The 13,946-nt window shown below is 56.3% G+C and overlaps 1 protein-coding gene across 1 annotated transcript in view; it reads left to right on the forward strand.

Moving 5' to 3' along the window:
- Positions 1-13,470, forward strand: part of LOC141575571 (tensin-3-like) — a 99,120-nt gene extending 85,650 nt beyond the window's left edge. Inside the window, exons 14-15 of the mRNA XM_074355071.1 lie at positions 11,488-11,659; positions 12,246-13,470. Of these exons, the coding sequence (XP_074211172.1) occupies positions 11,488-11,659; positions 12,246-12,303 (230 nt within the window). The 3' untranslated portion in view covers positions 12,304-13,470. The remainder of the gene's footprint in view (positions 1-11,487; positions 11,660-12,245) is intronic.
- Positions 13,471-13,946: the final 476 nt, after the last annotated feature.

The raw sequence follows: 13,946 nt of genomic DNA on the forward strand, positions 1-13,946 counted from the left end.
CCTTGGGGTCTTCCTGGCCTTGAACTTGGGGAGGTGGGCCAGGCGTCCATCCTGTGAGAGGTGAGTGCCTGTGAGCTTCCACTGGCTTGGTAAGTGGGTCAGAGGGTCACGGCAGGGCTGCGCAGGGGTGACTCTGCACGGCGTGGCTAGAAGGTGTCCTGGAAGCCCGCCACGTGCACCGTGCCCGGTGCCTCCATGCAGCCCTGGAGGTGGGGCGAGTGCTGGCCCCCTGGCCTCCCAGGAGGGTCATGGGTCCCTCTTCCAGGGAGGACTTCAGGGAATGTGGCGTCCGCACTAGGATTTGGCGGACGAGTGGGACTGTGCCTGGCCCGTGAGGCAGGAGAGGCGAGGGGTGAGCACCCACTCTGTGCTGCACTAGGTGGATGTAGACCTCGTGATACACTGCCTACCACCCGGGACTTCGATGTCAGAGGCCACACCCAGGACAAGTCCCTTCTGCTCTGCTGAACGGACTTCTTACAGTCAGATCTGAGGCCATGAGGGATGGAGCATGGACTTACCTGACTGAGGGTGGACAGTGTCCCAAGTGTAGGGTCATTTGAAATGGGCTTTGACGAGTATATAGGAGCTCGCTGGATTGCTTAGGGTCGGGGACAGGGGAGGTCTTCCATGTAGAGGGAAGAACTTGAGCAGAGCAGAGGGAAGAAAGGGATCTAGTGTGTTTGAGCTAAGCCACTGGCCAGGTGAAGCCGGCTGATTGGTTGGAAAAGAGAGTCAGCCAGCAGGAGGGTATGGGAGCCACTGCTGTGGGAGGAAGCCCTTCGGGGTTTGAGGAAAGCGCTCACCCCCGGCTGCCCCGGGCAGGGGATGGAGTGAAGGCCTGGGGCGATGAGAGGCGGTGCCCTGGTCCCAGGGAAGGGGACAGGGCAGGAGGCTTCGCTGTGAGCCTGGGATCCCAGGGAAGCGCGTCTGCCTCTGTCAAGGCGCAGGTCCTGGACGGGGGCCTTGGGGGGCTCGTTCGGGGTGGCTGTCTCCCTGGGGTCCCAGCCCCACAGACACTCGCGCTAGCTGCTCGGGTGGCACTGGCCGTGGGCTGGAGCCCAGTGGTGCAGGGTTCAGCCAGGAGCCTGGAGAGATGAAAGGGAGGGAAAAGGAAAAGGGGGAAGAAACGGAGAGGAAGCAAACCAGGCAGGGAGCGGGTGGGGCCGGCCGTGCCATCGGAGGGAGGCACTCGCTGGGCAGGCCGCCCGGACAGCCAGATTCTTTCCTCGGAGGAGCTCTCCCGCCACCCTCTGAATGGGCCTCCTCGGAGGTGGCCGCCCCGCGACCCGCCCCGACTCCCCCGGGACACCGGAACCAGAGTCGCCCGGCCCCGGCGGGTGGGGGCCGCCTCTGGGGACAGCCCTCCTGCAGTCGCCTCCCGCTGCCCGGTCTCCCGGCCTATCCTAGGACTGCCCGGCGCCCGCGGCGTCCAGGTACACGCCGGTCCCCTCCCCACAGCCTCTGGCCATGTCTCTGTGAGGCTGAGAACTGACCTCCCGGAGGTGGGGGAGGGGCGGAGGGGAGCGGGAGGGGCTGGGATGCGGGCGCAGGGCCCGATGGGGGACCCAGCTGCTGAGGGGCCTGCTCTTCCCAGTGTCCCCGGGTCCCACGGCTGTGGGACAGGACGCCCGGCCCTGCAGTCCGGAGGCGCCTCCTTCCAGAAGAAAGCTCTGCTTTGTCTCAGCGGCCAGGGCTCCCGGGGCAGAGGGAAGCCTGCTTACAGATGTGCGGTCTGGAGCCGGCTGCTTCCCGGCTCGGATCACTCCTCCGCCTGCCCGGTTCCTCCCCGGCCCAGAGGGGTCGCCGGCTGCCCCGGGAGGACGCAGGGCCCAGGTGCTTCTTCACCTTCCTGGGAGAGCATTGCTTCACTCGGCGCCGAAAGCCGGCCTGGGGGTCAAAGTGGGGGCTTCTGAATGAGCCTCACCTTGCCTGTTGGAGGGTTTCAGAGCCCAAGACTTTAAAGCAGAACACACAGTCAGCAAGGTAACCCACCCGGTTGTCACCAGGGCTCCCAGAGGCTCACCTCTGCAATCTCCAGGTGAGCCTGGCGGCTTGTGGCCCAGGCTGCCGCGGAGGGCGGGTAGGCACGGGCCTGGCCAGAGTGACGAGGCCTGTGTGCGTGTCTCAGCTGGAAGGACTGGAGGGGGGGGGCGATTCCGGGGGGGGGGCGATTCCGGGGGAGGGGGCAGTCACGCTCAGCGCAGCAAGCCTGGGCTGGTGCTCCCACTGCCCGCTCGCCTCTCCAGCCTGAACGTCCTGCGAGCAGTGCCTTCCAGGTGTGGGAGACTTAACTTATCCGTGGCTGAAGGGAAGATAATGTCTCTCCAGACATCTCCCGTCACTTTAATGCCATCTGTATGCATGGCAGTAATTTTCCACGCGCTCCATGTGGGTGTTGACATGTTAGAAACTGTCCGGGTGGGACAGAAATCTTTTTCCAGCTCCAGAGGTGAATTTAAGAGCATTTTGGCCCCTGTACATCCAGGGAGAGAGTGGTCTCTCTCTGCTGCTGACGGTGGCTGGCAGGAGCCCGGGAGCCTTGGTCCCAGGGCTGCAGGCTACCCCGGAGGCCCCGGGCCCCATCCACGCGCGGGAAGCTGGCTGGCGGGCCCCTCCGAGGCAGGCGTTCCACTGCTTTTGGAGCAAAGAGGCAGTTCCTTTAGGACAGGGCTGTTTTATTGCGTTGAGGCTGCTGACTTTGAGATTTCCCTGATGGAGGGGCAAGGGTGTCTTGTTGGAAAACACAGCTTTCAGGCATAGAGATGAGCTGACCGCCTTTGAGCAAGCTGCATTCTTTCTAAATGAAGTGTAGCTGATTTACAAACTAGTGTTAGTGTCCGGTGTATAGCACAGAGATCCATTTATATATATATTCTCATACTCTTTTTCATTACAGGCCATGACAGGGTACTGAATATAGTTCCCTGTGCTGTTCACCTTACGTATAGTAAGTTGTTTGAACAACTTTGTTTTTTCCTTTTTAATTCTTAACACCTTTGCGGTGGTGTGGTTCCTGTCTGCAAACCACACATGTTTCAGATGCTCAGGCTGATGGATTTGGTGGAGGCGTCCGCACCCAGGAAACCACCACCACGGTCACGACAGCCAGCATTTCCATCCGTCCCCAAGAGCTGCAATTCCCCGAGCAAGTTTCTTGAGCTCCCCTTTCAGCAGTGCTCTCCTCGTCCGTAGGAGGGGGCGACCCTTTTCTGTACAGCAGTAGGCGCTCCGCAAAAGCCACTGTCTCTCCAATTTCTGTTACTGTCCTCGCTATAAAGGAAGTTGGTATATGTGACGTTGCCCAGATTTAAAAACGTCTGAGACACTCATGATTTCAGAGCCGCGGACACTCCGATCGGCGCCTGGGGACGGGGGGGGGTGCGGCTCTGAGAGCAGGAGGAAAGTGAAACCGGGTGGAGTTTGGGTGTGATGGTCAGTGTGCATTCTAGGCAAGCAGTGCGCGCACTGAGGACCATTAATCGACGGTCATTCTGCTGCCGCCCACTTGTCCCCTTCAGCTTCCCCTCCCTGTATTTGAAGAAAACAGTTGAATGACATCCAAAGGTGTGAAGCGCTCAGCTGAGTCGGAATCCCCACGTGGGGGTGAGGGGGGTGTGGCCACAGGGTGTTAAGGCCAGTCAGGGGTTGGCCCTGGCCCCGGGGTCCCACCTGCTTTGCAGACGGCCCACCTAAGCGTCGGCACCGCAGGTCTGATCTTGGGACTCAAAGGTAACCGAGTGTAGTTCATGGAGGCGCTGGATGTCCAAAAGCCCCTCCCCCGGACCCCACTCTCCCGTGTCCTGCTTCAGGCTGGTCACTGCCTTGTCCCGGCCTGAGGGGGCCGGGAACCAGTTCACCTTCCAGCTCTGCTGCTGAATACCAGGCACCTCTGGTATCTGATGTGCAGGTCGCCTCAGGCAGGGCAGGGGCCGGATTGGCTACATGAAGGCCCGTTGGCTACATGAAGGCCAGGCGGGCCTCACAGACGCAGTGGGAGGGGGTGGAGGGGTGGGAGGACTGGGATGAGGGTGTGACGGCTCTGGGACGCACTGGGCAGCCAGCTCTCCTGGGCGCCTGGGCGCACAGAGACACGCTCCTAGAATGCCGGGGGTCCCGGGCAGCCCTGTGAAGGTGAGCGCACGCTCTGGTCCTGGAAGGTGTGGGTCTCGGGGTCCCTCCTGGGTGTCTGTGGGTGTCTGTACCCCGCCATCCCGTCCCTCTGCTCCCGAGGTCCTGCCGCCTGTGGGTTTAGGTTGTACCCTGGACTTCTCTGGTGTGCGCGCCCGAGCTCTGGTTGCCCCCTTGTTTTCAGGCAGCGCACCTGCCCGGCGGTGGTCCTGAGCCACGTGGGTGTTTGGATGTTCAGACGCACCTTCCAGCCGGCCGTGACCCTGGGGCAGTGGGGTGGTGGGTGCAGGGCTGGCCCTCGGACTTGCAGCCCTGCACTCGGTCTGGAGGCTCAGTGGGGGGCGCCAGCTCTCCCTGCACCCTGCGGACCCTGCCCCACTGGGCAGCCAGGGCCACTGCTCCTGTGACAGGGTTGGGGGTGCTGGTGACATGAAGGGTCCACTTTCCGCTCGGTGTGGTATGGTGGGCTAGGCTGTGGGTCCCCTGGGTGTTGGGTCAGAACAGGGCAGGTATTGCCGAGGTTTGCTGCTGTTACAACACTGTTTTTGTTTCTGTTTTGGGTCTTTGGTTAGCCGCAGGCTTTCCCTGGAGCTGTTTCTGTCTGACGGTCCGGGATCCCGGGAGGCAGTCAGGGCACCTCTCCAGCCTGCATCCTTCCTTCTGTCTGTCAGCATCCCCATGCCCGTGGCTGTGTGGTGCCCGGGGCTGTGGCTGGACATGGTGGGACCCGGGAGGAGTGGGCTGCTCTGTTGTGGCCAGAACCCGGTTCCCAGGCCTGATACTCGTTTTTTAAAGATCAGTTGGTGGGGGGGTTGTAGCTCAGTGGTAGAGCGCGCTTAGCACGCGCGAGGCCCTGGGGTTAGGGTTTCATGGGGATGGCGCTCCTGTTTTGCAAGAGAGTCCCGGAGAGCGGTGGGCGGAGGGCTGCCCCACATGTGAGCCGTCTTCGCACCCATGACTGCGCACAAGAAGCGTGTTGTGTCTGGTTTGGCTCAGCTTTTTCTAAAGAGGAAAGCGTACGAGGGCCCCAGAGGGTGGTCCTGCCTCAGGCTAGGAGACACGAGGGCCCCTTCCCCGGCCCCCGTTCCGCAGCCCCGTGTGCAGGCTTTGGGGGGCCTGCAGCCCCGAGGCCATTCCTCCTTACAGCCCGCAGGAGAGCAGGGGTGTGTTTTCCTGAGCCCGGTTTGCGGTGTGCTCGTTCCTTGCCGGTTGCCAAGTGCCCTCCATCATCAGTGGAGAAGCTGGCTTCTCTCCGGGCATCTTGCAGAGCAGACACTGCTTGGGCAAGACTCACTGTGAAGAGAAAGCTGTTCCCACATTAGGATTCCCTGCGCAGCACCCGTGGAACGGGGCCCAGTGTGTTTTCTTCCCAGTGTGTTTGGATCGAAACCTCTGAACAGAAACGGGATGTCGTCAGAAGACGAGAAGGAACAAGGTCCCAATTGCAGTGGGTGGTTTTGCCTGCATTCTCGGGTTCTTGTGTGTTACTGAGTGAAAGGAAGGTGGTGGTGGCGTGTTTTTTGGAGGGGTAACTCCAGTTTGGATACGGGGACTTCACAGAAGAGTCCCCGGCTGTGGGCAGCGCAGGGCGCCCGACGTCTGCGCTGCTGGCGCCTTGTCTGGCTCTGTCGGGGGTGATGAGGGCGTGGACGCTGCAACAGGAGGGAGCGGGTTCATCCTTGGGAGGGCCCCCCGCTGGCCTTCACCCACAGGGCACGTCCGTGTGATGTGACTGTTTGACATAAGGATTCACAGAGGAGAATTTTCACTCAAAGCCAAGGAAGTGTGTGTTTATCCATTGGGGACCATTGATCATTTCCTTCTTACTCCTTTAGTAATTGAAGTGCAGTCAGTTACAGTGTGTCAATGTCTGGTGCACAGCACACCGTCCCAGTCATGCATAGACACACATGTATTCGTTTTCATATGCTTTTTCATTATAGGTTATTACAAGGTATTGTCTATAGTTCTCTGTGCTGTGCAGAAGGCATTTGGTTTTTTTAAAATCTATTTTTATAAATAGTGGCTAACGTTTGCAAATCTCAAACTCCCAAATTTATCCCTTCCCACCCCCTTTTCCCTGGTAGCCATAAGTTTGTTACTATGTCTGCCAGTCTGTTTCTATTTTGTAGCTGAGTTCACAGTGTCCTTTTATTCTCTTTTTTTAGATTCCACATGTGGTATTTTTCTTTCTCTTTCTGGCTTCCTTCACTTGGAATGACGATCTCCAGGTCCATCTGTGTTGCTGCAAATGGCATGTTTCATTCTTTTTTATGGCTGAGTAGTATTCCATTGTGTAAACACACCACACCTTCCTTATCCAGTCACCTGTAGATGTGATCATTTCCTTCTGTGAGGTCTTTGATTTTCATCAAAAAACAGCTGTGGCATCACTTTTTCAGTCTTTAGGGAGTTTTCTCTGCTAAATTGTCTTTATATCTGGCTGCCTGTGCCTCATTCCCCTGCTTGAAAGAAGGTTGGCGAAATGGTCTGCTGTTTGTAGACAAACGAGAGGATTATAAGCTTCCCTTTAAAAAAAAGATCACTGCTATCAAACTTCTTGTACGCTCTTGCTTTTAAAATAATACTTTAAATTTAGAGTTTGGCAGCTGGAAGAGGACTGTTTTACCTATGAGATGTTTTGTGGGAAATTCGTGGTAACCAGAAGGCAAAAATCAAGAGCTCAGACATGAAACACAGACTGAGCGATTCCCCGTGGACGGAAACCTCCGATTTACAAAGGGAGATGGAAGGAGAAGGAAACAGTGGGGAGGTGAGCTTGGAGCCAAACCCACCCACCAATGCGTCGACTCTGCTGATGGGATTCTGAGGGTGAAGCAGCTGGGGTCCCAGAGAGGGGCACCATGCTCCGTGGTCTGCGACCGGAACCTGGAGGTCTGGGCTCTCCTTCCAGCAGCCCCGAGGTTCACACCTGGAACTAGAGAGAAAGGAGGAGACCAGAGAGGTGTTACTGCTTCATTTCGCAGAACTCTCTCAAATGGTGGAGACAAGAGCTTCCCAGTTTGGTGCCTCACCCCAGAGTGTGACCAGGAGGAAGGGGTGGAGGGATGGAGACAGGGGGTGGAGCATAGATCTGGGAGGCAGATGGACAGCAGTCGATGAGAGATAGATGGAGAAGACGGATGGATTATAGGTCGGAAGACGGATGGATTATAGGTCGGTAGACGGATGGATAGACAGACAGACAGACAGATAGATAGACAGATGTATAGACAGACAGACAGATTGGTAGACGGTTGGATAGACAGGTAGAGAGACAGAGAGACAGACAGACAGACAGACAGATGCAGGTGGTCTCACTCACTTCTAAAAGTTTACCATGAATTTGTCTGTTTATTACGGGCCAGAGGTGGAAGCTGACTTTCCAGGCAGTTAAATAACAAAACTAAAGTTTCTTCACCTGGATGGGCAAGTACAGTCTTGACCTCAGCTAAATTTATTTTCTTTTTCGCTAAGTCATAGAAAAGATTGAACGGCAATTTGTAATTATTGAGAGTAATTTAATGCACAAGTGAATACTTTTTATGTTTTTAAGATTTTTTTAAATGTAACTAGGAAGACAAGGAAATGTTTTTGTTTTGTTTTTTGTTTTTTTGTAATGTCACGTGCCTGACTTTTGTTAAAGGTGGTGGGTCCTGCGTCTCTGAGAAGAGCTGCGTGTGGGTGAAGGGTGATGTTTGGCCCCCTCTGTCATTTTTTCTGCCTGGCCACTCCCTCCGGCCAGCACCAGGCTGTGGAGGACCGGCAGCCAGGGCCCCTCCTGCAAGCAGCACGAGTCCCCTTTCTTCCTGGGAACTGACGTGTGATGTAAACTGTGGCGAGCAGACAGCACACACGTCAGCCAGCTTCCCACGGAGCCTCGGTCAGCGTTCGGACCCCTGCCCGGCCTGACTGGGTAAAGGAAGTGCAGGGAGGGGGCTGGACATCCCCGAGCCCAGCGGGAGAGGCCCGCTCCCTCCTTCCGCCCGCGGTGCCCCAGTACCCCGTCTGCTGGGAACCAGGAAGGGGGACGAGGCGGATTTCCAAACTGAAGGTGTCATCGTCTGTCTCTGGGCGTCACCAGGGAAGGTACAATGTGAGAACATGGTGAGGAGGAGCCGGGAGATGCCGGGACTGAGAAGAGGCCCAGAGCAGGTTGGCCCAGAGCTGTGACGGCCATTAACAGAGGAGGTGATCCCAGGAGCAGGGGCTGCGCGTGCCCTCCGGGCCGCGACCTCTCCACGTGGCCCAGCAAATGCTCGCACATCCCTGAAGCAGGTGCACCAGACTCGATGGATAAACGTTCTTCTGATGCCACAGTTCTGTGCTGTTTCTTGTCGCGGGACCCTGGGGGCTGATCAGCTCCTCTCCTCCCCCGCCTCGGGCCAGCCCCCGACCCATATTTGCACATCGCGCCCTGAACTTTCCCCTTTCACCTCTTGGCCTCTGTGGACTCACTCACTGATTCACAGAACCACTGACCCGAAGCCCCCGCCAGCTGCCAGCTCCTGTTCTGTGAGCGCAGAGCCCGGGAAGCTGCCCATCACACCCCTACGCGCACAGCTTTTGGTCCGTCAGAATCCCGCCAACCTTCCAGGCTTCTAGCAGTTACCACTTCCTCCAGGAAGCCTTCCAGCTCTCCCCAGACAGAAGCAGTTCCCCCCACAGGCCTTTCTGAAGCTCATGGGCCCCTCAGTGTGATGCTAATGCCAGTCTCCCCATGTGGACAAAACGCTCACCTGGCGGGCAGGGGCCTGGTTTCCCACAGCACCCAGCGTGGTGCTGGCAGGTAACCGCTCAGCAGACACACCTGAGGGGGAAGGTGGACCCAGGCAGACGTGAGGGAGGAGTGCAGGGGCCCTCTGCGACACCAAGCGTCCGGTTTCCTATCCCAACTTTGATCAGCAGGGCTGAAGGGTGGGCTCTGAAGACCATCTGGTTGGTTAATTAATTCAGCACACATTTGTCTTAGAATATATATATATGTGTGTGTGTATTGACCGGGGGTGTCACCCTGGCTTGCGCGCCGCCTGCCGCTCGAGCCTAACGGCTGTGTCTGCTCTGGGGACTCATGGGTGAGTCTGGGCAGCAGGCGGGCACCAAGCGCAGCCCGGGGTGCCCACGGAGCGTTTGCAGGGGATGCGGGAGGCAGTGCCCGTCCCCAGGGCTCACAGAGTGGGTTGTACAAATGAAACACCAGCCCCGGACTTTCCCATGATGAAAAGTTGACTAAATATTAAAAAAAAAAAAATCATGCTGCATTGGGCTCCCCCCCTTGAAGTGTCTGTCTTTGGTTTCCCTAAGTTTTACAACTAAGTGAATATGCATACTTTCCTTTTCATTGATCCTGCTTAGAAGCCATAAGTTGGTTTTAAACCTGTGGCTTGATTTCTTCGGTCTGTTTTGGGAAATTCTCTGGGAAAATCTTTTCCAGTCTGCTTCTGCCTCGTTACGTTTCTCCCCCCTCTTCTTGGACTCCAGTTATGCACGTGTCAGCACCTTTCACCACATCCCCTGGGGTTTTCTGCTCTTTTCCGTGTTTCCATCTTTTCCCTCTCACTGCTTCAGGCTGGAGATTCGCGTCCGACTTACTTCCCAGGTCACTCATCATTCCTCCTCGTCTGATCTGCCCACGGAACCACCGACCCCGTGCTCACTGGCGTTAATTTTGTTTTGAAGTTCTGGGGTTTCCACTGGATTGTTCTTAATGGACTTCAGTCCTCTGGTGAAATTCTCCTATCTGTTCTTACATTTTCAGCTCAGAGGCTGTGTCTTTTAACTCCCATGTTTATACTGGTTGTGGGCATTTTTTATCTTCTTTTTTTGTGTCTTTTTATTTCTTTGTTTTGTTACGTGGCATGCCTGATCAGGTTTTCTATTAAATATTTGATATATCAAATGCCTAAAAATGATAGATGATTTGATGGGTGGATGGATGGATGGATAGGTGGATGGATGGTTAGATGGATGGATGGATGGATGAATGGATGGTTAGATGGATGGATGGATGGATAGATGGATGGGTGGATGGATGGATGGATGGATGGGTGGATGGATGGGTGGGTCGATGGATGGGTGGATGGATGGGTGGGTGGGTGGGTGGGTGGATGGTTGGATGGATGGTTGGGTGGGTGGATGGATGGATGGCAGACAGACAGACAGCGGCAGGCTCTGGATGGTGGTGTATTCCCCAGAGGACAGGACCGTCTCTTGGGCAGACTCTTTAGCCCTAGGCAGGCTGACTTGTGACTAGTGCCTGTCCTCCGGGGCTGCAGCCTTTGGGGACCTGCCCTGGAATCCTCGCAGTGTCTGCAGAGTCCTCTCTTCCTGCTTCAGTGCCTTGAGCTCCCCCGCCCCCCAGGAAACGCCGAGCTCCCCGCTTAGCTTTTGTTTCCTCAGCTGCTGTGTTTGTGTTGGTCACCAGGCAGACGCCTCAATTCCTGGCTGCCTGGGTCATTCTGGACCCGTTTTTACCTCCCCAGAACTGTGGGGTTTCACAGGTCTGTCTGGCCTCTGTTCCCTCTGCTCCCAACGGGTCCGGGGCTGGGGACAAACCACCAAGGACAAACCACTTGCCTCGGTGCCGTCCTGGTCCTGGAACTGAGTAACATGAGTGAGACGGAACTTTGTAGTATTTTCTGATCAGTCCCCCCTTGTTCTAAGGCAGAAAACAAAATAACCTGTTCTCAAAATATTATTTTCTTGAGTGTGGTGGATCTGTCGGGTTCTCAAATCTTAGTGTTTTTCTTAAAAAAGGCAACATTTAAAAAAATACCCAGAAGTAGTGGTGATGCGGGGCCGTCAGCCGGACAGACACCTGTCAGTGGGACGTGCGATGGCTGGGTGGTTGGATGGATGGATGGACGGGGTGTGCGGGCGTCGGAAGGCAGGCTTTCCTGGTTCAAGGCCTCTGGATCCCCGGTGGCGGACGGGGGCCAGGCAGGGTGGTCTCTGCCCCTCTCTGGGGCGAGGACATCATTGGCAGGGCTGTGCTGGAGGTGGGAAGTGTTACCCCAGAGCACGCGGCCCAGCCTGGGGCACAGAGGGAGGTCAGGCGCCCCCGGCCCGCAGCCGCTGTGCCAGCACTTTATGCGAAGTGTGTCTTTCCTTTGAGGGCCCGGTGGCTGGTTTGCACAGGGGCCGTGCCCTTCCCAGAGTGGAGGCAGCCGGCCTCATCAGCGTGGCACCTGCATCAGGGTAACTGGGGCCCACGCTGTCACGGACGCGGGTGCCCACTGGGGTTGTTCCTTGTGCTTGGAGAGAGGCAGCCGCGCTCGGTGGCACTTGTCACCTTCTGCAGCAGAGAGCTTCTGCAGGGACCCCGTTCCTCACAGCCCACCCTGTGTCTCGCCCCAGAACCAGGAGGCTGCCCTGAGATTCTCGGTCACTCCGTGGGGATGTCACAGAGCCCGGATGGACCCACGCCCACAGTGTTCTGGGCCGACGTGCCCATGGCGCCCTCCTTGCAGCGGGCCTTCTTGTCCTCCTGCACGGTGTCCGGCGGCAGCCCCAGCCAGTGGAGGGAGAGGTGAGTGGGCCTTGCAAGCCAGCACAGCTGCCCCTGCCAACGCTGAGTGCCAGTGCCGTGGCGGGGAGGCGGGTGGCCCCCACATGACACCACCATCAGTCTTCAAAGGGGCCGTCAAGGTACGGACTCCTGGGAGGGCACCCTGGCAGTCAGCAGGCGGGGTGCCCACAGGGGGGCCCTGCCCTGAGAGTCCGGGGACAGTGCCAGCTAGCGGCTGGGCATCCGGAGGGTGTGGTCTGAGCTGAGGCTGGAGAGGGGTGTGGGGGCTAAGCCAGGGCTCCGTCTCTGGGACGCGGAGGCCAGGCCGGGAGGGAGCCCACCTGCCCGGGGCTGCAGAGTGCGGAGGCCTGCTTTCCCCGGGGACATGGAATTTGTGCTGGGGTGTGGGAACACCCCCGCCTTGGGATCCAGGGAACAGGAAGGAGGGACCACGGACATAGGAACATTCTGTTTTGCTTCTGGAAGGACTGCCGTTGAGCAAATTCAGATGATCCGGGTGGGACCCACTTCTTCATGTTTCCCTTGTGTGTGGGGGCCTGGGGCTCAGCCCTAACCCCCCTTCGTCCCTCCCCCTTTCTCTTTACAGAAAGGGGGGCTCCTATCAGGACTTGGCATCACGCACAGAGCACGTGTGTGTCTGCTAGTGAAATATTTCTGTGTTTCTAAATGCAAGGGAATTTCTGAGATGCTTAATGCCGGCATTTCCGATTTTCAACATGGAAATCTCCTGTTCTTATCGGTACCCCTTCATCAGCTGGGTGTCCGGCAAGCACGTGCTGGAAACTGACTGCGCAGGCACCTCTGTCGGCATCGGGGGGAGAGCGGGACAGGGGGGTTGAAGCAGACACGTGGTCGATGCACGTGTGATGGGACCAGAGGGAGTTCCCGCACACGTGGACGCAGTTCACCTTTGTCTTGAAGAAGAGAAGGGTCTTCCACGTGAGGGCTGAGGGAGGCGGAGGCAGGGCAGATGTGGAGCCAGTCAGGGCTGCCCGGGGTCCCCAAGGCTGCACACTGTGCCTCTGGGGTGAAGGGTCGAGTGGGTTCCGGAATGCAGACCCAATACGCCCTTTATAAAAGCAAATATTGTGTAGACCCCCTTCCCTTCCAAACGAGGCACTCTATCTTCACCTATAATTTTTAAGTAAATTTAAATCAATTTAGAATAATGGAATATATGTTATTGTGCATTCATAAGTATACTATATTCCTATTCCTACACCCCGCTTAATTATAATAAGTAAGTTAGGATCAGGGAAAGCAATATGAGAAATTATCCCACACGGGAAGTTCAGGAAAAATGAAAGAGCAAAGGCAGAGATGGACTCTCAGCTACTAGCAGGCCAGTTTTATCTGTAGACGATCACAGACAAAGGGGGAAAAATACTTAACTGGAGTATGTATAACATGCTAAGATAAATGACAATCTGTCAATGTTGACCAAGAGTGAGGAAGTTTGATATTCTTGTGAATGAGCTATTTATAAACATACTTATAAAACAATTCAGTGTGTTATGACACGAGTTAAGAGTGCCAATGAAGTGCCCTGGAAACATTTCATCCCAGAGCCAGCCACATGTCCAAAGATGCATTCAGTCTGTGGTGGGAAAGAAAAGTGGGCCGGGGGCTCCAGATGAGGGGAGACGTGTAGCAAGTTGGGGCAAGGACGCAGATGCCAAAGCTGGGCCTGTCCGACAGGGAGATCAGGAGGGACTCAGCTGCTGCTTTGGGAGGTGGCAGGAGGTGGGGGGAGGGGATAGCCCGACCCTGGCTCCTGAAGCACCCCTCCCCTCCCTTCCTACTTGGGTCCCACACAGCGCCCCTCACTGCAACCTGCCTTGGCCTACCTGTGCCCCACATACACCCCGATGCTTCCCTCCCCGTTGCCTGACCCCGAGCCTCCCTGCCTGCCTTCGACCATCCCCAGTACCCCCATCGTGCGGTGACATACCTGCACCTGGGGCTCCATCCTGCTTCCCTGCTGGGGACTGGCCTTCTTGGACATGTGCGTCTCCTGGCAAGCTCTGGAGCCCTGAAGTACCTGAAATAACCGTAAGTTCAGGAAAAGAATAAAGCTCAATGATAAAGAAAATCTCTATCATTTTATTCATTGAATCATGTTGTTTATGTTTACATATAAAATATGCATATCTGTGTGCATATGCATGGCTATATTTTGGGTTTTTATGTAATAAAATTACATATTAACATTTTATTTCTTCAAAACATTGAAGCATTGTGGCAAAACGTTAGCATTTAAAAATCTTTCTTTTAAGAAATCAGATCA

This window comes from Camelus bactrianus, chromosome 29 (genome assembly GCF_048773025.1).
Source record: "Camelus bactrianus isolate YW-2024 breed Bactrian camel chromosome 29, ASM4877302v1, whole genome shotgun sequence".
Classification (NCBI taxonomy): Eukaryota; Metazoa; Chordata; class Mammalia; order Artiodactyla; family Camelidae; genus Camelus; species Camelus bactrianus.